At 53.4% G+C, this 24,086-nt stretch overlaps 1 protein-coding gene across 1 annotated transcript in view; it reads left to right on the top strand.

The window, feature by feature from the left end:
- The window catches only part of LOC144277160 (gap junction beta-5 protein-like), an 89,063-nt gene extending 65,261 nt beyond the window's left edge, over window positions 1-23,802 (top strand). The window contains 2 exon segments of the mRNA XM_077837762.1: window positions 20,852-21,165; window positions 21,168-23,802. Coding sequence (XP_077693888.1) covers window positions 20,877-21,165; window positions 21,168-21,721 — 843 coding nt within the window. The 5' untranslated portion in view covers window positions 20,852-20,876 and the 3' untranslated portion in view covers window positions 21,722-23,802.
- The last annotated feature ends 284 nt before the right edge of the window (window positions 23,803-24,086 follow it).

The raw sequence follows: 24,086 nt of genomic DNA, 5'->3' as shown, positions 1-24,086 counted from the left end.
GAAACTGACCCAGGCCACTGCCCCTTCTGCACCTGCCAGTTTTCTTCCCTGTGTCCCAGCGGTCTGTGAGCCTCCAGAATGCAGATCCCCACTCTTGTTTCTGCTGGGGCCAGCGTCTCTGTGATCAGAGCCGCCAAGCACCACTGAGTCTATACATAAGAACGGCTACAGCTGCGCTTCCGGCTGTAGAGGACGGGCACTACGCATGTACCTACACCCTGCAAAGAAAGGCTGCATCCACCCTTGTCACTGCCAGGTCCTTTCTCTGCTTCGCCACCACCGCGGGAGACTTTTCCTGCTGCCAGAGCCTTTCACTGTGATGGGGAAAGGCTCTGGCACAGGGGTGGGCAAACTACGGCCCACGGGCCACATCCGGCCCGCTCGCCGATTCAATCTGGCCCTTGAGCTCCTGCTGGGGAGCGGGCTCGGGGGCCGCTCCACACACACATGCCACGTTTCCGCGCAGTTCCCGGAAGCACCGGCATGTCCCCTCTCCGGCTCCTATGCGTAGGGGCAGCCAGAGGGCTCCGCACACTGCCCCTGCCCCAAGCACCACCCCCGCAGCTCCCATTGGCCAGGAACTGCAGCCAATGGGAGCTTCAGGGGTGGCTCCGCAGACGGGGTAGCGCGCAGAGCCGTCTGGCCGCACCTCCATGTAGGAGCTGGAGGGGGGACATGCCACTGCTTCTGGGAGCTGCTTGAGGTAAGCACCACCTGGAACCTGCACCTCGACCCCCTCCCAGGCCCCAACCCACTGTGCCCCCACCCTGATCCCCTTCCCCCCTCCGAACCCCTTGGCCCCAGCCCGGAGCATCCTCCTGCATCCCAAACCCATCATCCCCAGCTCAACCGCAGAGCCCCCACCCCCAGTCAGAGCCCCCACCCCCTCCTGCACCCCAGCCCCAATTTGGTGAGCATTCGTGGCCCGCCATACAATTTCCATACCCAGATGTGGCCCTTGGGCCAAAAAGTTTGCCCACCCCTGCCCTGGCAGCAGGACACTACACTACACTTTTAGCAGCGTAGACATGGGAGCGCTGCTTGGGCCTGTAGAAAGCCATGTAGCGTATATACCCTGGGGTTTCAAGCATGTAGGGCACTCTACTCAACTCACCTATGCCAGGCCTAACTCTCTACGCTGGTATTTATACCCATGCTAGCTGGGCGCACGGCGTCTGCACTCTACACGCTGCTGTTAAGTGTAGACATACCCTAAGATATTCAAGTGGCGCCCCCGTGCCTTCCTCCCTCTGCTGCCTGAATGCAGATGAGAGTTTCCCAGGGCAGCCCTGCCCTGGCATTCTCGCTTTTTGATCTATCGTTTTATTTTGCCATGCGCTCCCGGCATGAGGAGTCCCTCGACGCATTCACAGGCACCGGCCGGCCTGATTTAGGATCCCTCTGACCCGTCCGCATCCCACTCGCTGCACAAATTTATTTCCTCAGTAGCAAAACCTTTCGTAGAGTTGGTTTGATTCCATGATTAATTAAGCTCTCAGCAGAAATGAGGTTGCTCCCTGCAGCCACAATTATAAATATTAGCAGATTAATGGGTCCTGGGTATATTAGATGGTCGCTACCAGCCTGCACCCGGGATAGTTCGTCTCAGCTGTAATCCAAAGAGTCCTTGAAGACGAGCTTTTACTAAAAAAGCTGCTAAACTGGCACAAATTGTTTCAGCTGCAAACTATGGCCTTGTCTACATCAAGGAAATTTGCATCGGTGCAAACCACTTATGTAAAGAGGTTGGGTGAGTGCAACATATTCTGGAGCAGTTTGATCCAGAAGCATGCCAAGGCAGGCCAGTGTTCTCCCACTAGCATGCATTTCCTTAAGGGACTATGGTGCAGGAGGGCAGGTGCCAGGATACTTGCGTTCTAGTCCTGGCATGGCCACTGACTCACTGTGTGGCCTTGGGCAAATCACTGCGCGGCTCTGTGCCTCAGTTTCCCCCCTACCCTTTATCTGTTTAGATTGCAGGCTCTTTACATTCGGCAGGGATTGTCTCTTACAATACGTATGTGCAGCGCCTGGCATGATGGGGCCCTGCTCATTCTGTAGGTCCTACTGTAACATGAATAAGAGTGGACACCAGGCTTACAAACCTCCTTGACACCCTTCTTGGAACTGGGTCAGGTTCTATCCCAACCACCTTTCAGGCTTTCAGCAGCATCCTTGGCCAACATGACTTAGCGGCTCTCTGCTGGTGGAGCGGTGAGTCCCTTCCTAATTAGCACGCTCCCTTCATCCTGCTGTTGCTGCAGAGCTGGTGTGATTGCTGTCCCACTCGTTAGCACTTTCGTGTATTCTCCATCCTACCTTTCCTTTCATTTTAGAGCTCTCCGCGTTCCCTTCCCTGTGAGTTGGCTTGGGATGAGAATTTACAGGCGGCCTTGTGAGCCAAGGGTAACTCTTAAGGAGACCATCAGCCATACCTGGCCGTGGTGTTTCCTGCTCTTCTTCTTCACATCCCACAAGAGAGGTCACTCCAATGACAAGGCTGCGGCTGTCCAGAGGATGCTGCTTCGTGATCTTTAGAGATAGGGAGTCCATCAACACTTGCTTCCTAGACCTGTCTCCAAAACATCCTATTCCCTGCCCCCAAAACTGCTCATTTGCATTTTCCAACGCATGGGACAATTCTTCAGATAGTGTAAATCATCAGCGCTCCATTAATTTCAGCGGCTCTGTGACAATGTAAGGATCTGGCCCATTGATTCCAATGAAGTGGTGCTGACTTACACCCACGGGGGACCTGGTTCAATATGTTGAACTCCCTGGAAATCTGAACTGGCATTTTGATCGTTTGTGCGTGAGAGGAGCTGGACCAGGACCTTAAAGGGCAAGTGACTTAATATTTTAGGGGCAAGTGACATCATATTTTAGGGTAAAATCTTGTAGCGTGTGTGTGGATCTCCTGGGTGGACTCAAACTGCTCAGCAACTTATGGTGCTAGCATCCTCTACCATATCTTCTTCGTGCTGATGAGGGATACCAGATGAATGTACAGCTGGACTCATTCTCATGGAATGCTGTTGCTAGTTAGATGCACAGAAGAAGCCCTATTTGCAATACACAACGACGGGAAGTTGGCCTGATCCTGCAAAACCCAGGAGCAATGCTGCATCTTCTCAAGCCCCATCTGTCGGCACTGTATAGATTAACCAACTACACTTATACAGATCTCTCTCTCGTATAGCACTCTTGTAACGCAGCCCTTCAGAAATACATCAGCACCCCGCCCTCCCCTTGCAGTGAATGACAGCCTCATCTCCATTCCCATTTCTTATCCTGCATGGTAGAGAATACTGTAGCAGGGCTCACTGGTCGCTGAAACAATGGATAGCTGTAAAGGTTCCTGCAGGGGCTCTCCGAAGCTGAACTGCAGCGCATTTGCCCAGTGTATGGGGCAAACTGATGGGCTAACAAAAGCGTATGAAGTGATTCATTTGTCTGACGGTGAGACCAGCGCGTTGTTCCAGAGGTCAGCACTATGATTTAAACCAAACTCTCGATGCTATAATGGAGATGAAAGATGCCCTTTTCATCACTCTCAGATTACCTGCCATCTCGCCTGCAATAATAACTAATAATAAATCTACACCCCCTCCGTGATTTCCTTCCTTCTGTCGGAGTGGCCAGGGAAGAAACCCCAGTCCAAGCCCCCTAGCACCCATCTGTGGGAAAGCTATGGAAAGAACGTAGTACTAAAAGCGTCTCTGACCTGGCAGGCCCGCAATCCCAGCCGTCTCCTTTCATACAAGAACATTGCTGATGGATAGTGCAAAAGGGGAAAATACAATAGAACACGTAGGTAGCTGCATTACTCCAGATCTATCCCTTCGGCTTTGATTCTGGGCTCAATCAGCCCCCTCCCCGCCCCCCAGGCTTTCTCTGTCTTTCATTTACTTGGTGTGACAATGTGGGAATTTTCTGTAACATTTTTCTGAATGATCTGCATGGCAGTGACTTGTATGACTAGGGATTGCTGCCCAGTGAGTGCAAAAGAGGTAGAATGCTCCTGGGCCAGAGCAGGAGACAGGCAGTGGATCACAGAACTGTCTGGGCTGGAGTGAACAGGTCATTAAAGGACTGCCTGAAACCGACCCACACTAATGGAGGATCTGAAAAGACAAGTGGGAGCCCTAAGGACTCGGGCAGGTGGAACATGTGAACTCAGGGGCTCTGCCGGAGGAAGACTGTGGGTGGAAAGGGGCCAAGTGGTTGGGATAAGAGCTGGCTTTTGGATGGACTTAGCTGTTCTCACCGGGGACAGACAAAGAGACGGCAGGAAGGAGCCACAAATGGATCCCACAACAGCTTGGCTGGGTGGAGCACTGGCTTGGCCAGGTGGACTACGTCCACTTTGTTTCTCTGTGCTAACCCAGGGACCTCCCAGTGCTGAGTTACAAGGAGCCCTACTCCGTTCGGAAAAGGCTGCCTGGTGTCACCGCAAATATTTGCGGAGCTGCACCGGCCCCTGGGGAGTGTAAACGTCTGGCCAGGAGTCTGCCTCAGTTGGACTCCCTGGCTCAGCTCATGGTGGAGGCTCAGTCTCAGAGGTGTTGGGGCTCCGTGGCCTAAGGGACAATGGTAGCGGCACACTGAAGGGGGACTGTTTAAAAGCTGGATTCTTTTCTCAAAGGTGAAACATCCTCCAGTGTGTGGCCGGCAGTGCCCAGGGACCTACGGCCCCCTGGCAAGAGTGGGGAAGGGTCTTCAGGAAGTAGAGATGCTCAGAACATTTTTGACACAAATCGGAATGGTGGCACCTCACACCCGCTTTGCACCGGTGTCAATAGCTACAAGAGGTTCAGGGAATGGCGGATTAGACTACCCGTCTGTGCCTTTCAGCTCTTCCCTTATGCACTCTGGTTCCGGCTCGTCTCTTCCTCTTTCCCGCTAGCCCTCTGCAAAGTGATCCCAGCCTGCGATGCACTTTCCACTCCATGCACAACTTTTACAAGAGGGCCACGTTAAAGAGCAGCGAGGTTGGGAAATAAAACGGCCTTTATCTCCCAGCTCGTGGTTTGCTCTCACTCCGTCTGCAGTGGTGGAAATTCATAAGTGTTGAGGGGAGAAGGGGAGTAAAGATGCAAAAGAGGAAGTAATTAGCCCCGTTACTTGAAGCAAGAGATTACACAGCCATGCAAAGCAGCCAGCAATTTCGCAGGGTGCCTAGCCAGCCACACTCAACAGCTCACTAAATCCTTGGTGCTGCCCTTCGCCGAGATGCTTAGCTACTAAACGGAGATTTGCAGATAACCATGGGGCGCTTGAGTGGATCACAGCTCCAATAAGGGGAGAGGGATAATTATAGGCTCAGGGCCAGATCCCTACCTGCACCGGCAGGGGGAAATGTTCTATATGTCTGACAGGGGACTCACTCCCTTTGCTGCATATCTTTTGAGGTAATACTAGTTTGCAGGGCTTTTCCCTTTCTACTGTCAAAACCGCCCCTCCAGGAGGCTTTCCCTTTGCTTGCACCCAGAAGTCAAATTAGCCCTATATTTTGGGATGGAGGGGACCAGGGATTTCCTCTCTTCTGTATGCACAAGACCCCAAAGTCACCCCCTGGACCCTTTTTTCATTAGCATCTCAATGTGCCACATTAGAGCCTGGATTCTGCCACGCCTTGCCAACGAGAGCACAAACTGCATGTTGGCACCAGCAAGGTGATGCGCTGGGCCTGGCTCTCTGTACTGAGGCCTTGGCTATGCTGGGAAAGCCACACTAGCTTACCTGAGCCAATTCCTAGGGTTGCCAACCCTCCCGGTTTGGCCGGGAGTCTCCCAGAATCGAGCTCCATCTCCCGGAGATTACTGAAATCAAACCAGGAGATTTTAGGCTGCTAAAAGTCCGGTGGCGCAGTGGGTCTGAGGCAGGCTCCCTGCCTGCCCTGGCTGTGCACCACTCCCGGAAGCAGCCAGCATGTCTGGCAGTGGCTCCTAGGCAGAAGTGTGGCCAGGGGGTCTCCACACGCTGCTCCCGCCCCGAGCACCAACTTTGCAGCTCCCACTGGCCAGGAACAGGAAACTGCAGCCAATGGGAGCTGTGGGGGTGGTGCTGCAGACAAGGGCAGCGCGCAGAGCCGCCTGGCTGCCCATGAGCCTAGGAGCCGCTGCTGGACATGTCACCACTTCCGTGAGCCATTCGAGGTAAGAGCTACCCATCCGGAGCCTGGAGCCTGCACCGCGCACCCTCTCCCACACCCCAACCCCATGCCCTGAGCCCCCTCCCATACCCAAACTCCCTGCCCCAACCCCCTCCTGCACCAAACTCCCTCCCAGAGCCCACACCCTGAACCCCCTCCTGCACCCCTGCCCCAGGCTCAGACTGGAGTCCCCTCCCACACCCCAACCCCCTCCCCAGCCCGGTGAAAGAGAGTGAGGGTGGGGGAGAGCGAGCGACGGAGGGAGGGGGGCTGGAGTGAGCAAGGGGCGTGGCCTTGGGGAAGGGGCGGGACAGGGGGAGGGACAAGGGTGTTTGGGTTTGTGTGATTAGACAGTGGCAACCCTACCAATTCTGAATCCTAGAAAAACTGGTGCAAACCCTACTATTCCTGGCTCTGCCAGAGGACATTGGGCAAGTCACTTTCCATTCTGTGCCTCTGTTTCCCCTTTGCCTGTTTAGATTATAAGCTCTTTAGGGCACGGCCTGTCTGTCTCTGACTCTCTGTATGTAGGTCCCAACTGGAGTGGGGCTTTGCTGGCGGGGGGGGGGGTGGTCCCATTGGTGCTACTAAGGGTGGGATGAAAGGAAATCCAAATGCAGCCTGGACATCACCAAGGTAGGTGGCTGTGCTGAGGTCCAGAAGGCCCTGCCTGGAGTGTGAAAGGGGTAGATACTGAGTGCAGTGGTGCAGAGTTAGGCCAATAGGGTCTGATTCCAACCCTCTGACTTTGTTGGATCAGGTCTTCAGCTGTTAGGCAAACTCGTATGGAAAAGAAAGGACCTCAGGATCTGGCCCTGAACGTCGGCTCCACAGAAAGTCTCTGAACTGTGTGATTCTGTATTTCAAGTACACTAGGGACCAGATCTGTAGGTCCACTGAAGTCAGGCACTTTGGGGGGACAAACAGACTGATAGACACACACACACACAATGTGAAGTCACTGGAGCTACGCCGATTTACACCAGCTGAGGATCGGGTCCTCTTTCTGTCTAGTGGAGGGCACAGCTCATAAAGAACAGCAGCTGGATGCATAGATCAGCACAACGAGGTTGTAACTTTGCAGCTGCCGCGGTTTAATTAGCCACAACCCTTGAAGCATTGTGTAGCAGTCAAGGTCACTTTCTCAGCTCTGTGGGTGCGAACAGTGTATCCCCAAGTGGAAATGCTTCTGGATCAATTATAAAGGACACAGACAGGCAACACATTTGGTCTTGATTTGCACTGGGCAGCCAAAATAGCAGGGTCAGTTGGCACAGGGATTTAGAAGCCTTGAAATATCACCTGGCAATGCCTCTGGCTTCTCCTCGCTGAGAAACGGGCAGTTTCCATTTGCACTCCATCAGTGAAGTAATAATCAGTCGAGCTGGTTGGAACCCAGTGACAGGCTTGCGGTGAAAAACACTTCGCGTTTTTTCAAAATGAAAGAAGTTTCGGTGCAACTTGAAAAACTTTGCAGCTGAACACAAGCTGCTCTGGCATCATCATTTTGGCATTTCCATGGCAACTTCCATCTGAGGATCTCAAAGCTCTTTGCAAACAGGGTTGTGATTTTTTTTCCCCCAGCAGAGAGCAATTGCTCGATTCCGTTGAAGTCAGTGGGGCTGCTCGGGTCAGAGGCGTCACTACAGTGGGAGAAAGAGGCTCACAATCGGGCCTGAAGTAATCCTCACACCCTTTACCTCCTTGATGAGGTTTGGGATTGTCGTCGCCTATGCTTTACAGATGGGTAAACTGAGGCTCAGATGTCAAGGCTAACATCTTGAAAAGTGGTCACTGATTTTTGGGGTGCCTCCGTTTGTGAGCACCTGGCTTGGGGAGGAGAGTTGGGCTTGTTGTGAAGGGACTGGACTGGGAATCAGGAGATCTGGATTCTGTTCCATGTCTGCCATTGCCACTGTGGGAAGCTCCCGCAGTCTGTCTCCCATCTGTCATAGCACTGGTGTTGGGAAGTTAAATCCATAGTCTGTGGTGATGGGGGCTATAGAAACCTTGCTAATGTAAGGTGAGACACCCTGGGCTTGATTGTCAGAGGTTCTCAGTGCTAACAGCTCCCGTTGGCGGTTGTAATTAACTGCCAGCCTGTCGAAGTCTGGCCAGGGCCAAAGCCAGACCAGCTTCTCTCTTGGCAGCATCCTCTGGCTCTTCCCAAACTGCCCTGGATGCGGCAGGCGCAGGCCTGTTGTGTTTTCCTCATTGGCAACCGCCACTTCATCGACGTGCCACTTGGCTCCAGCCCAGTGCCCACGCAGGCTCGAGAGCGGCGTGAGCTGCCTGAGGAGAAGGTTTCTGGGCAGCTGGCTACCTTGGCATCGAAGAGGGTCCCAGTGAGAGGCAGGCCCACAGAAGGGAATTAAGGGAAGGGCTGGTAGGGGACGTACCTGCTTCTGTGCCTTTGATACAGACTGGATGCAACCTGATCCCATCCCAGACTGCTCGCCATGGTCCCTGGGCGCATCGGTGCTTTCTCTGTCAGCAATCCTGAAAAACCAGTCCAGTGAAGGGTCCTTCCCCCCTGTCCCCACATTACCATCATGTCTATCTCAGTGCCTCATGACAGAGACGGGAATATTGTCAGAGTCCCAGCAACAAAAGTGGCTTCCGATCCGTCCTTTGCAGAATGTAAAACAACCAGGCCGAATTCTCAGTTACTCCGGTCCTGTGCTTAGCACGGTACGTCAGCACTTCACAATCGGTCCTGTCTTTATCCCCACGTGGGGCAAAGCAGGGGGGTTACCCTCCTTTTCCAATGGGGAGCTCAGGCAGTGAGACTAAGGGCGCGTCTATGCAGCAAAATAAAAATCTGCGCCGGTGAAGTCTCCGAGCCCAGGGCAGCTGACAAGGGCACAGAGGACTTGCACTGCAGGGCTGAATATAGCAGTGTAGACGTCTGCGCTCGGGCTGGAGCCTGGGCTCTGAGACTCTTCCCCAATTTTCCAAGCTTGGGCTCCAGATCAAGAGTCTACGTGGCTGTTTTGAGCCCTGCAGAACGAGCCTGAGTCAGAGCCTGACCTGGACTCTGAGGATATAGAACTGGAGTCTCTGGCTAATACCCAAACCACTGGACCAGCCTCCAGGTCCTTGCTACGTCTGCAAGGAAAGGGAACAGCTCTGCCTTGCGCGCGGTATTATCATTTATGTCAGTTCGATGTCAGTGCAAACACCGTGGGTCAGTTCCATAGCTGGTGTATATTGGCATTACATCCTTGGATCATAATGTTGCTCTTGACCAGAGTGCTTAGTTGCACAGGTCAGTGCTACCCGGCTCTCTTTTGACTGGCTGGTTGTAACCAATGGAGCTACTCTGATTTACATCAGCTGAGGATTGGACCTTCCCATCCTGATCTGGTAGCATTTTACACCCATTCTGCGTAGGTGTAACAACTGGGCCCATTCTTTCTAGAGCTGCTCGTGGCTTCTTCTGTGTGTTATCTTGGTGGGATAACTCACTCGCTCTGTGCCTCAACGTACCCATCAGAAACTTGGGGATAATAAGGTTCACCCATCTCCTAGGGGATTCAGGAGCCTCACTTGGTTCATGTTGGGACTTCAGCCTGAGATTCTTGGATGAACGACGCTACATAAATGCAAAGTGTTATTAATATTTCATGTTGCAGTGCAAATGTGTTAATGGGGCTTGTTACGGGAAGATAAAGTGATGCCATTAATACACCTCCCGCTGGGTTCCGGTGGCAGCAGTGAAGGGAGCAGTTGTAGCGATTGATGGAATGGCTCATGAGTGTGGACAGAAATTACGAGGCTCCTGTTTAATTTCTGGTTGTCCCCACTCCTGCAGCGACGTGGAGCGATGCAGCCCAGATCTCACCACAGGCGTGACGTTTGCACAGGTCACCATCACGAGCTACCACTCCCCTAAGCAAAGACATAGTTCAGTGCGTTGATGTTAACAGTGCAGTGCTAGCAGGCAAGAGCATCTGAGTTAATAGACCTGATTCTCCACGGATGTGGGTGTGAATCAGGGGTTGCTCCATTGAAGTCAAGGGGGCTATATCCTCAGCGGGTGTCAATCAGCACAGGGTCATTGGCTTCAATCAGATTTACACCCGCTTAGGCCCTGGTTCCCTAAGCCTTTCCCTGCTGCATCCCCCTTGCCGGAGCCTTTCGCTGACACGTGGATGCAGCTTGCTTTTCACTGGGGTGGGTAGATGCATGTATCCTGCCCAGCGCTGTGGTGTGGCGTGTAGATGCAGCATTACTCAGCTTGAGCCCAGAGCAGCTTGCAAAGGAGATGCTGCTTTTTTCACAGGCTGCCCAGCGTCTGCTCAGGAACTTGGCTTGATGCAACTTCAGAGACGCCACAGGAAGCTCCCGTGCCCACAAGATTGAATGTGCAAAATCTCCATTGGAGAAAAAAAGACATTTGGGATGAAATCCTGCCCCCATTGGTGTCAGACCAATCACTGATGGGTCAGAGAGAGACTCCTCTGATGGGCAGGATAGCCCGGAACAACAGGGTTTCTTGCATCTTTCACTGAAGCAGCTGGTGCCAACCACTGACAGGGTACTGGGCTAGGTGGACCCCCAGGCTGATCCAGTGTGGGAATTCCTGTCTTCTGCTATTCCCAGGCACTAACTATGTGGTAACGCCATTGGAGATGGCCGTAGCTACATAGAAACTCCTCTGGAAATACCAGTGACCACACTGAGACTTCTGTGCCCAGCTCTGTGGTGCTCAGCAGCAAAGCACCCACTTGGGCTGCCTAGAACTAGCCGTGCCCAGGGAAAATCCACTACACCAGGAGGAGCCAAGCACTGCCTCAACTGACCACCATGCTCCCCGACTATTCCACCGCTCAGAAGGGAACCACAAGGCCCTAAGCTGGGCACCTGGGCACTCCAGCCACTAGCAACGTGGTGCACACTCACATATAGACCTGTCTTCTGGAGTGAAACCTCTACACGATGAGCTAAACTACAGAGCCTTGCCTTTTTAAGAGGCTGCAATAAACTAAAATGCTAGTGATGAGGGATAAGTAGGTAAATGAGTGGGGTGTGGGGGATGGATAGAAGAAGGCTGTGTACGGGGATGGATGGGTGGGTGGGTGTGGATGGAGATGGATGGGTGAGTGTGGATGGGGATGGATGGATGGGTGGGGATGGGGATGGATGGGTGGATCTATGGATAGATGGGTGTGTATGGGGATGGAGATGGATGGGTGGGTGTGAATGGGGAGGGATGGATGGGTGGGTATGGGGATGGATGGGTGTGTATGTGGATGGATGAGTATGTATAGGGATGGATGGAGGGAGGGGTGTGGATGGGGATGGATGGATCAGTGGAGGGAAGGGTGTTTATGGGGATGGATAGGTGGGGATCGGGATGGATGGGTGGGGATGGGAGTAAATAGAAGTATGACCTCTTAGAATGACCAAGTCCCCCGTCCAGCTGAGATCAGTAACAGCCGTGCAGTTCATTCACACGCTATCAGGTAAGAAAAGGCTGATACCCAAGGACAGACCTTTAACCACAGCCCGTGCGGCTCTCACCGTTGGATCCTGCCAGTGATGTGCACAGAGAAGATGGGGAGCAGGTGCTCGACTGTGGCCAGCAAGCCTGGGTAAATGCTGTCTGTAGAGCAGACAGCAGGGAGCGTCCGTCCGCCGCGCACATGCAGCACCATCTGCTATGGCTCTTGCTGGTTGGTTTTCAACCCTGCCTGTGGCTCAGAAGGGAGAAAGGATGGCAGAGCAGCACCTGGGTAGATAGATATAAGAGATATCCAGTCTTCTCCGCAGAGCATTTAACAGACAGCCCAGGGCTGACCTCCACTCTGGGTTCACTCATGACAATCTCAAACAGCGGGATGCGAAAGGGGAGCAGTGTGGCCATCCGCTTGTGCTCTTCATGTCTTCGAAGCAGCTGTGTGTCTGTGTGGGTCTGTGTGTGCGTGTGCGCTGGTGGGAGGCTCAGAAGCCCCCCCACCCCCACTTACAGCCTCTATCCCCCCCCACCCCCCGGGGATCCCGTCTTGGAACACCAAGCACATACCTTGCTGTCAGGCGCGTCTGCTGAGAGGTGGAAGGTGTATTCCACCTGGAGTCATTTGCTGATGATAAAAAAAAAGTCCATCATCCCTGACAGCTCAGCTCCCTTCCATTGGGCCAGCTGTCAGGGAGCGTCAAGACGGGGGCTGAAAAGGACGGAGGGAGAAGACAGGAAGGAAGCAGCGGGATCATCTAAGGACACCCGGGCTGGCCTCTGGGAGAGGAGGCTTTGTGGGCAGGCATCTTGCTGGCCGTATCCCAGTCTGTGTGTTCAGGGTCTGTTTGAAATAATCCTGGGATTTTTGTTCACTCATTTACCCCTACACTCCGCAGTATCCTGTCCCTACCAGATCAAGATCCTTAGCTTTTTTTTGTGCTGCTAGGAGCACTTGCCAAATTAACTAGCTAGGAAGGCAGCATCAGGCCTCAGATCGTCTTGACAGGCCATATTAACCAGAGGTGCTGGGAAGTTACCCTGGGGAGCCCTGTTCTTCCGGTGGCGGCCAAGCACAGGGTCTGCTTCCATTGCATGCTGGGTTAGATCACTGTTTAACTTGCCTACTCAGGTTTCTTCGTCTTAGTCAGCAACGCCAAGAGGCAGGTAAAACGAAGCAGCTTGGAAGCCGGCAAGGTGTGAACGTGGGATCCGGGGAAACCACTTGCACTTACAGAAATACCCCTAGGTGGGGGTGTCTTGTCAGAGTTCACAAACGAAGCAGACTGGTTAGTGGTTGGATGGGGAGACCGGCCTGGTGCAATGGGCAGCGGTGTTGGAGAGTCCATAGGGGGCGCTCTTCCCGCTGAGTTAACACTGAGCCACCGGTGTCAGAGAGCAGGGGCTGGGCTGGTTTTTGGATGAGACATAAAACCAAGATACAGACTCCTCAGGGTGGCTGACAAGCCCAAACTTTTTTCCCCCCACAAGATTTTTGGGGCATGAACCAAACTGTCCTGGCCAATTCCAAACAATTGTTATGCCTTACCTCTCTATATTCCCCTTTGTGCCTCAGCTGGATGCCACTTTCATTCTCCTTTCAGCTGTTGTGTTGTGCTGGTAGAGAACTTCTGTGCTCACAGCCAGAGGTGGCTGCACTTGTGAGGAGATTCCTTCAGCTCCAGGGCAGGGTTCTCTGCTGCAGTCTGGCCCACTTTGCACTGGTCTGGTGGCACAAAGGGGCTAGAAAGCCGCTAGATCACCCCCGCTGGAAGTTCCCCCAGCAAAGGGAGTGCAGCTGAAGCACTACTGTGCTCTCCCTGGCTGGCAGATGGGCCACAGCCTTCTGGTGTGGATTACAGCAACCCTGAGGCTGCTCTAAAGTCCACCAGGGCTGGTATAAATGAGTTACACTGGAGTAAACCTGGGGGAGTCGGATCACATCAGCCCCATCCCTGTATCAGCCTGGACCCTTAGGGAAAACCGGGCTCACTTCCGCCTCAGTTTGATGCCAGCGCAGAAGGGAGCAGGAGTGGGTCGGCTCTCTGTGCTGGCCAGGGGTTGCCCAAAAGAGGCAAGTTAAACCCAGAGAGCTGCAAACAGAGCCAGTTATTTACTCTGTTCAAGTCAGACCGCAGAACAGCCTGTCAGTGAGAGGTGCTCCTGGAAGGAAACCTGGATCGGAGAGCCCTCTGCTGGGAATCGGTGGAAATTCAGATCCGGATCAGAGCTTGGATCTGTGTCTGCTCTTCGTTTCAGGGGGCGCTGGAGTTTGTAAATCAGGCCACACCCCTGCATCCCGTCATGGCTGTTGAACGGGGTAATATGAAAAAATGAGCTCCTTTGATTTAAAATTGCAGAGCTCTTCCTCGGAGCTATCACCAAACAAAAGTAATTTACTTTACAGCTGTTTAGATGTTTCTCCACGTTTTTTAAAGCCCAGTGGAACTGTAGAGAAAACCAGCAGTCGCTACTCAAATGATTCCAAGCCCTACCTGCATTCTCCCTAGCAGTGCCCCTGATTAGTGAGAAAATCTGGCAGCGTAATGACTCCTTATCGCCGCCAGTTCTTCCCTCTCCCTGCGCTCTTCCATCATGAGCTGGTTTGCACTGGTTGGCTCTGCAGTGAGGCAAGCGCCTGGAGATTGTACTTTTAAATCTTTCTTTTGAAATGCCCAAGGAAAGGTTGCAGCCCCCTGGTATGAAAAGCTCTTGGGGTTCCTTCACGTATCACAGACTCTAAAGCCGGAAAGGACCACCGTGATCAACTAAGACTGCTGTGTTGGGCGGGAATGAACCCCAAACTTCCTGGACGGCAGATGAGAAGCGTCCCACCAAACCACTAATGCAAAGGCATAGCATCAATCCAGGCCTTTGCGAGGACTCATCCACAATTTGAACCAGGACCTTCTTGCATCCAAGGGAGAATCATATCCTTAGCCCAACAAGCCGCTTTCATGGGTGAGTTTTTCAGATAAGTATTAATATACTTGTAGGAATGAAATGATTTTGTTGGGGTTACCAGCTGCTTCTCCTCTTCGGGTTTGCACTGCTGCCCAGGGATATACATTGAATTAATCAGGGACAGAGTTGCAGACGGCTAAGCATGCTGCAGTGGGGTATTGCAATGGCCTTTCACCTCTGACACTTTCAGAGCCCACCAGATATGGGCCACAAAACTCAGGTTTGGGCTTTGCAAGGGGGTGAATTGGATTTTTATCAGAACTAGCAAAGTCTCGGGGGATTCAGAAAATAGGGTCCTAATTTGACATGTCACTAGTTCAATGGGATTTAGGTCAAAAGTAAAAATGACTTTGGTGTGTCCCTGTGCCTGAGCCAACTACCCTCCCACGAGTTGCTTGTGTATATTCGTCTGTTTTTACATCCCATGTGATGTTGCTGTGTGTGTAGCTGTTAAACAGCCACTGCGTTCCACACCAGGAGTGGCTGCATTTCAGTGATGGGAGAAGTAATTCTTAGGCACACCAGATTTTCCAAAGAACTCAGCTGCCGGAGAGGCACCAAAGCAAGGGCCAGAACTGCAGAAGTGCTCAGCACCTACCGGTTCCCGCTGTGACTCCGATGGCCAGAGTTTCCAAAGAGCTAAAATCCGGCCCCAGTTTTGGGTGCTGAGCTTCGGTGAAAAATCAGGCCTGCGGTTTGTAAATCTGTACGCGTTCCGGGAGCTCTCGTGAAGTGACAGATGTTCTATAAGAATGGCGGAGCACGATTATAACATCGCAGCAGAGAATGGCCCAGTTAGCACCGTCCTCACAGGAGCAAAGAAAGCCTGTGGGCCTGATGACTTGCATTTGCAGTGCTAGTTTGACTCCTCGTATCACAAGAATCTGCTAATCTTGCCGCATCTCTTGGTTTTAAAAATGCTTCGGGGAAACTTCCTAACTTGGTGAGTCAGAAAAGGGAGGGGGGAAGCACAGAAGACTCTTAAAGTGATTCCCCCCCGCCTCCGGAGACAACTGGATAAAAAGAAGAACCAAAAAACTCATGCAGTGGGCTTGCAGGGCCAATCGCCTGCGTTGCTCCAGTGCGGTGCTGGGCCACCACCTAGTGGCGAGCAGCAGTGCATCCACAGGGTTGAACCCCTGGGGGTCCTGCCTCGGTCATTATATTTCTCTGCAAGGGGTAAAACACGGCGCACTGGGAAAGACGCTATTGCCCGGTTGTAGCGAGGGGAGTCAGACATTGCTGAGACGGCTGTTAATTAATTCCCTGAGAAATAATTAACCATCATCACTCGTTAAAAGGGGAGATGAAAAATCTCCTCCAGCTGCTGGCACGCTAGAAGATGTCATCTAAAAGGCACCTGTTCGGGAGGTGAAGCTAACCTGATCTGGAGAGACCTAGGAGACCGGCTGATTGAAACTCATTCTCAGCTACACTTCAGGCTCCTTGATGCCACAGTGGCAACCTAAAGGGATGGAAATGGCCACCTGAGAATATCCCTTGCCTGAAGTCCTTCCCCTAGCCCTGCTCCAGTCCCTGATATAGGGAGCAGATGAGGGGCGTGGCCAGAGGGCATGGTACGACATCTGTTCTCTGCCTCCTAGGGCCCATGGGAAGTAGTGTGTTTGAGCAGCCCCGGGGAGACGTGTGGTGTGCACACAACCCAGCCTGTTAGAGACGAAGGTCAGGCCAGTGGTTAGGACGTGAGCCTGGGGTCGCAGAGATGGGGGTTCAGTTTCCTTTGCCCCCACAAGCTTTCTGTGGGATCTTGCGGGAGTCACTGAGCCCCTTTGTGCCTCAGTTCCCCACCTCTAAAATGGGGATAATAGCACTGACCTATCTCCCAGGGTGTGCAGATGTGATGCTGGTGAAGTAATGGGGGTTGGGGAGGAAACAAGTACCTTTGATAGATAGGCAGGGCCCTAGGCGATCTCCTTTGCCTGGTCCTCCAAGCTCAGGACTGGAGTGATTGAGAATCAGGCCCATGCTGCAACGGAGGGCTCCAGAGCTGGGCCTATGGCCGGGGGCTTGATGATATTCCCCACTCCTTGGCCTTCATCGGCTTTAGACAAAATATGTTCCTGTGAATTTGGTGCCAGCCTGAGCATCCCGGGGCCCAGAGTCCTATCGGTACCGGGAGGCAGCCACAGGGCAAGCGTCCCCTACATCGTGCTCAGCCCGGGCCTGGAAAGGCCAGCCCTAGGAATGGGAGGGGAGAGCCTCAGCCGTGGCCTGTTGAGTCCTTCCTTGGCTTCTTGGCAGAGATAACCGATAAAGAAGCCGCATGGTGCCAAAGTTACGGCGGCAGTGTTGGGGATAGGCTGGAGACCCACCGAGTTCGTGTCATCTGCACCACCAAGCAGCCATTGCACGGTGAGTGACCTGGGCTGGACTCGGGTGAAAGGCTCCTTCTCCCATTACCAGTCCCCCGAGCCACATCGTCCCCCCCACAGAGTGATCTGCTGAGCCGGTCTGATAGCTCGTCCCAGGAGGAAGGTTTTCCTGCATTTGGTGTGTCGTGCCCCCCTTGCTCCGTAGCATTTCGCCTCCCAAAGGGCACCACCAGAGGCAGCAGGGGAAGGCTGCCACTGCTTTCTCTGTGCCCACGTACAGCGCCGGACGCCTCCTGCACAAGGAGCAGGCCCTGTGGGGGAAGGGCACCTGGATTAGGCTGTTAATGGTGTGCATGGTAGCGGCGCACGGCCCCGCTAAGCCAAATCCAGATGAAACCAGAGGGACAGATTCTGTGGTGCATCTCGCAGGAGGCACAACCCAGGGGACTAGGGGCACAAAGGTGGCTTTAAAGAAACCCCATAAAAGTGGCCCGGATTCTGGCTCTAACGTTTGGCAGCATTAGGCTGCCCCGGGGCCTACGCTGCAGCAGGGAATCTCTATGGCTCTATGTGATAGACACTCTTCCTCCTGCCCCCACCCCGGCCCCCAGGTCTGGGGCTGCGTGCGCGCGTTGGGCAGGGGGCAGCCGTCATGGCCCCTGCACAACTGGGCTGAAAGAGTCTCCCCCAGCCAGCTGGCAAGGGCTAGAGTGCAGCCAGACCTGGCCCCCACGGGGCCATTGCTGGCATGGCTGCAGCGATCATTTTCTTTGCCTCCTCGTTTTGCAAGCACCCGGGTGTCGGCTGAATAACTCCAGGGCTGGCTTGTATTGTGTAAGGCTGCAGCCTCCATGGCTGTTTGCAAAGAGCCGCAGGGGGCATTGCTGAGCTCCGGGTGGGGAGGTGTATAGGGCTAGGGGGGACTGCATAGGCAGAATAGCCTGGCCACCCAGGCTTGGGAAGGGGTGGTTTAGTGTCAACTGCAGGCATGGCAGCAGCTGAGGGATCTGCTACAGGCTACACCTGTGACCTGTGAGGCTGGGAGGAAATGTATTGTTCTCTGTGGCCGGCATCCTCTTTGCTGGCACCGAGGGTACAGCATGCCCCAATTGCTGGCACCGGGCCCTACCTTATTTACACTACCGGCTGGAGGGCCCCCGTCAAGATCAGCCCTGAGCAATCCTATTGACGCCAACAGGGCTGCTCAGGCAAGTAAAGTTAAGCGCGTACCTTAAGAGTTTGCAGGATCAGGGCCTAAAAATGCCATTGGGACGAGCCTCTCCTTCCAGCAATCCTGCAAGCTGGCAGCCAACGGGCATCTTGGAAATCCACCTTAACTCCTAGTCCCGCCCCCGAGAGGGCTTCCCTCTGAAAATTCCTCCTCCTGGCTTCTGAAAATGCAGGGATGCGTTGCACTTCAGGCTCTGCCTTGTGCTCCGAAGTCCCTTAAGGAAGAGAAGAACTCTGCAGGGGACCTCCCACCAGGTAAGGGGCATTCGCCACGGGAGGAGGAGCTGCGTGGAGCTGGACCTAGGGAGGCTGCGGGGCTGGAGAAGGTCTGGGAGCCAGGGCATGTGTCTCAGACACATGGGCACAAAAAGGAACTTTGGCTGTCGGTTTGTCTCGGAATTATGCCCGCAGTACAGCGGAGAGAAGCAAAGCATCCCCGGCTGGTCTTAGGCATTTGCAATGAAGCATGTCAGCGTGTGTTTCGTATGTGTCTTGTCTTGTGTCTGGCTCTGTAGCTAGCTAGAGGGGGAGTGAGAGAAAGTTACTCCAGGTTTATACCTGAATAAGGGCAGAGTCAGCCCCCTGGGCTCTGAACGTGTGTCCTGTATATGCCTGAGTTTGTGTGTGGTGCGTGCTGTGTTATTTGCTGCGGGTGCATACTGGGGCTGTGTTGTGTGTGTCAGTATGCCTCTATGGCAGAGTATCTGATTAATAAGAGTAGTTTGCATTCATGTAGCACTGTACATGTGCTGCTTTCAAAGAGCTTTGCAAAGGACGGTGAATATCATCCTTATTTACTGGTGGGGAAACTGAGGCACAGAGGTCCGGTGACTTGTCCAAGACACACAGTGATTCTGGGTCAAAGCCAGGAGTAGAAGTCAAGTCTCCTGGCCACCAGGGCTAACCACTGGTCCATTTCCCTCCCTCTATAACCTAGGGTAGCTTTCCCTAACTTTCCTGGTCCTTGATTTGTGTCTGTACTGAGAGTGACTCAAGATTTCCCAGTCCTCCTGCCCTCCTCCTCCTCTGCCTCCTGGTATTTATCCAGGCTGTTCCACACTATCCAAGCATCCGCCTTGTGCGGGATGCAGCAGCCAGGTTTATCAACATCCTTCTGCCCAGACTTTGTTTTGGTGCCAAGTTGGGATGTCGGCTGCCTTGCCTACACAAGGTACCAGCTCCAGTTGCTTGTCAGGCCTTCCGCTCCAAAGGCACAGCGCCCTGGCCTGGAGGGTGGAGGGATGGCAGCGTGGGAGATCTGGTTCATAGCTCTGCCATGGTAGCAGAGGTCAGATTCCTGCCATGGGAGAGGACCTTGGCATCAGAGCTGCAGATTTATTATGTGATTAATCCCTTATCTTGTTTTCTGGGTTGTTTTCTGAGGCCCTGCCTGGCAACTCAAGGCAAGTGAATAACAAATAGCTCGGTAAAGAGGGGCCGGCCTAAGAGAGAGATGGGTGGGGGAGAGCCACCTTGCTCCGAAACCTGCACCTGGGAATGGTCTCCAGAGAAAATCTGGAGTTTTGGTTTCTTGCTGGCTGGAGGTCTAACCCCACCGTACAGGCCATCTTTTATTCCAATACAAGACTCACCCAGCTTTGCTCAGTGGCTAGAGATGTGACCAAGAGAGGAAGGGGCATGGAAGGGGACTTTGAATTAGCAGCCCCGGTTCAGACTGGGAAGGGGGTCAGCATTGGCCTGGGCAGCTCAGTGACAGTCTATTTAGATATTACCCTCTTCTACGCTGGCCTCAGCCATGAGTCCACCCCGGTTCCTTAGGGCCGTTGGGGGAACGGACTTTCTTTCCTCACTTGCCCTGCCTTTGCCTTTCAGGAAGCGGCATTTAGGAAGGGATCAAGCATCGCTAAGCTCCAATTCGTGTGCTTACACGAGGTCTAGACTTCCCTTGCAAGCTCAGACACATTTGGTGGGGCGGCGGGCTCTGATTTGCATCACCCTGCCTGCTTGAAATGTGGTGCTTCCTTCTGCTATTTGTACCTTCACGGGGTTGTGAGCGTCAGATGGTAGGGACTGGTTAGGTTCCTCGGTCACTTCAGACACCAACAAACTTTGCCTGGACTTCCAAAATGCGGCAGGGCCTGAGGGGTAACTTCACCCCTGTGCAGAGAGCCAGTACATGGCCTAGACACCACTTAAACCTCTCCCGCAGCTAGCCCTGTTTTGAGAACTCATGTGCTGCATAGGCCTGCGCTAGGGATGAGTTTCAGCCTATGTGTTAACAAAAAAAATGCTCTCAGGGCTGAGTGGCGGTCATAAAACCCCTCCAAGATTGCCCTGTCCCCCGTAGACACTCTCAGCATCGCAGTCTGGGCCATGGCTGTGGCCAGCCTGTCACAGGATGCTTTGTCTATGCCCACTGCAGCATGAGCACATGGGTTCTGTTCCTGGCTCTGGGAGTGGGGGTGTTCGGGCAGTGGGGAGAAGCAAGAGGCAGGACTCCTGGGTTATATTCCCAGCTATTAGAGGGGAGTGGGGTCTAGTGGCTAGAGCTGGGGAGGAGTGGAACTGGAAGTCAGGACACCTGAGTTGCATTCCCATCTCTGAGAGGGAGCGGGGACAAGTGCTTAGAGCAGTAGGGGTGGCACTAGGAAGCAGGACTCCTGGGTTCTCTTCCCAGCTCTGGAAGGGGAGTGTGCTTAGAGCAGGAGCTTGGAATATTGATTTGTGTTTCTTTATTTCTTCCCCTTGCAGACCCAATGAACGGGCGCCACGGACCATGAACTGGGGTGTCTTTGAAGGGCTCCTGAGCGGGGTGAACAAGTACTCCACGGCCTTCGGCCGCATCTGGATCTCCCTGGTCTTCATCTTCCGGGTGCTGGTCTACGTGGTGGCGGCGGAGCGGGTGTGGAGTGACGACCATAAGGACTTCGACTGCAACACGCGCCAGCCCGGCTGCTCCAACGTCTGCTTCGACCACTTCTTCCCCGTCTCCCACATCCGCCTCTGGGCCCTGCAGCTCATCCTGGTCACCTGCCCCTCCCTGCTGGTGATCATGCACGTGGCCTACGGGAAGCCAGGGAGCAGAAGCACCGGGAGGTAGCGGGCGAGAACTGCCGCCGGCTCTACCCCAACCCCGGCAAGAAGCGGGGAGGGCTGTGGTGGACCTACCTGCTCAGCCTCGTCTTTAAGGCTGCTGTGGACGTGGTTTTCCTCTACATCTTCCACGAGTTCTACAAGAACTACACCCTCCCCAGCGTGGTGAAGTGCGAGATCCCCCCGTGCCCCAACATCGTGGACTGCTTCATCTCCCGGCCCACGGAGAAGAACATCTTCACCCTCTCCATGGTGATCACAGCCTGCCTCTGCATCCTGCTCAGCTTGGTGGAGGCCTGCTACCTGGTAGGGAAACGGTGCCGAGAGTCCCTGCTGTCCAGACGCGAGAGCAGCCGGAGGGAAACGAGGCAATTCAGGAGCGTCGTTCATAGCAAGGACTGTTCCCTCTCCCATGGCGAGCAGAACAGCCTCGAGCCGGGAGGGCGGGTTTTCCATGCTGCAGATTGCAAGCTCGTCGCGGCTCCAAACACAGCCAGTTCCCCGATAGGAGAAGATGTTATCTCCTAAGCAGAGGGAAAGACGTAGGGAGCCTGTCTCCATGCAGAACAGCCCTCGTTTGAGACCAACCCTCCTTGTTGGCCGGGCCTGAAGACATCGCAAGCCAAGATCAGACCCGGCCTCTGCTGGCAGTTCTGCTCCCATCACACGCCCGGGTGTTAACGACATTGGGTGCTCCCCCTGCATTGCATTGGTCTGGTGAAATAAGTGGACTCAGGCACTGTAGAGAAGAATGGTCTCTCTAGTCAGAGGGAAGCTCTATAGGAACCACCGGCTGGAGAGAAGCAGGGAGAAAGGGAATGTTCAGAGGATGTTGTGAAGGGCAAGACTATAACAGGGTTCAAAAAAGAACTAGATAAGTTCATGGAGGATAGGTCCATCAATGGCTATTAGCCACGATGGGCAGGGATGGGGTCCCTAGCCTCTGTTCGCCAGAAGCTGGCAATGGGCGACAGGGGATGGATCACTTGATGATTCCCTGTTCTGTTCATTCCCTCTGGGGCACCTGGCATTGGCCACTGTCAGTAGACAGGATACTGAGCTAGATGGACCTTTGGTCTGACCCAGTAGGGCCGTTCTTATGTTCTTAATGCAAAGCCGAGAGTTGTAGGATTTAGACTTAGGAGATTTGATGGGTCTGCTGCTGGCCACTACTGGAGACAGGACACTGGGCTCAAAGGACCCATGCTGTGACCCGGCCTGCCAATTCCTGTGGTGAGGTATCATGCAGGATTGTGCCCCCCTGTGTTTTCCAGTGGCCTGCCCAGACTAACTTTAAAGGAGTCAATTGGAAGGTCAAGCCTCAGAGAGAGGAGTGGGATGTAAGGAACAAGCCAGACTTCTCAGCTGGCCGTGAGAATTTCTCAGCCAACAGCACTAGTGCCACTGTGGAAACAGACCCAGGCCCTTCTGTCTGGCCCTGAGCTGACTTGCCAAATGGTAGGGGAAGGTTGGAGAAATCCGGCCTGGCCGTGAATGTTCCTGGGGTGGGGAGGCCTAGACCAAGTGGGTATTTTCTCTCCAAGCCTGCTGGGGAAAAAGGCGTGAGGTCTCCAAAGTGCCTCATTTCATGAACAGTTCTTCAGCTTTGCTTAACCCAGCCGGACCAACTGGAGGTAGCAGAAGACACGACAAAGAACAGAAGGCTTCCCAATGAAAATAATGCAGCATTTTCCCGTCTACGGGAAATGACCAATAATCCATCCTGCCAGAGATTCAAGTCATGGAAACTGAACACATGCTAATGTTGGTGATGGGGAATCTGTTCACCCTTAGGGAATTAAAGAGTTTTGCTGACGGGGGAGAGGGGTAAGGCGGCGGCCAAGGGGAAAGAAAAAAAATCTCCTAGATTCACTGGTTTTCAAGGCCATTTTGATCATCCCGTGTGACCTCCTGCATCACACAGGCCAGAGAACTCCACCCAGCCATTTCGGCGTCAAGCCCATAACTTCCAGTTGAGCTAGACCTCATCTTTTCGAAAGGCATCCAGTCTTGATTTAAAGACTCCACACGGTGGAGCATCCACCACATCCCTTGATAGGAAGTTGTTCCATCGGGTAATGTTGATTGGTGGTGCAAAGGCAGCTGTGTAGGTAACCCTCTTCCTGCGGAATCATTTGTCATTCAACATCCCATAGCATCCTTCAGGGAGTAGCTAGTGATGAGAGAGCCAAAGCAGGAAACTGCATCCTGCTGCCCTAAATTCTGAGATACCTCACTCCCCATCCTAAAAAGAAAATGATAATTTGAGGGCACTGGCACTGGATGGCTGCTGTGTTCCACCCCAGAGGTGGTGGCATTTCGAGGGTGATCCGCTCCCAGAGGGTGGAATTCTATACTCATTCCATGTTCACAGAGCTAAGGTAGCATATGTAGCACTGATGACCTTCTGCAAAACCATGCGGTGTGGACATGATATATATTATTTAAAAGCTCAGCGTGAACAATTCGTTTAGCCACTGCACTGCGCAGTCCGTAGACCAGCCCCTCAGCTGCTATGAATCCGCTCGGCTGCGCTGTAGAGATTGGAGTTGTGCCCATTTACACCCGCTGCAGATCTGACCCCCGTATGTATTTCTTGTCTTGTGTACCCTTGCAACAAATAAAAATGTCTCTTTATAAGAAATGGGCTTTATTTCTGTTTCTTGTTCTTTGTTTTAGCTTAAAACCAATATAACACTGCAGCATAAATATTTGTGACTATGAACACCCCAAATAAACCATTTTTACAGCGTTGAAGATTTGCTTGCGGAGACGGGTGGAATAAACTCCCTAGTTCTCCGAAAGAGCTTCTCACCCTTGGAAATATGGCCCTCTTTCATCTTCCTTTGAAGCAGCTGCTCCTGGCCGCTGTTGGGTATCGGAACCTGGACAG

Source organism: Eretmochelys imbricata, chromosome 19, assembly GCF_965152235.1.
Source record: "Eretmochelys imbricata isolate rEreImb1 chromosome 19, rEreImb1.hap1, whole genome shotgun sequence".
Lineage (NCBI taxonomy): Eukaryota > Metazoa > Chordata > Testudines > Cheloniidae > Eretmochelys > Eretmochelys imbricata.
Note: the sequence above shows the minus strand (reverse complement) of the source record. Positions and strands in the feature narration are given on the sequence as shown.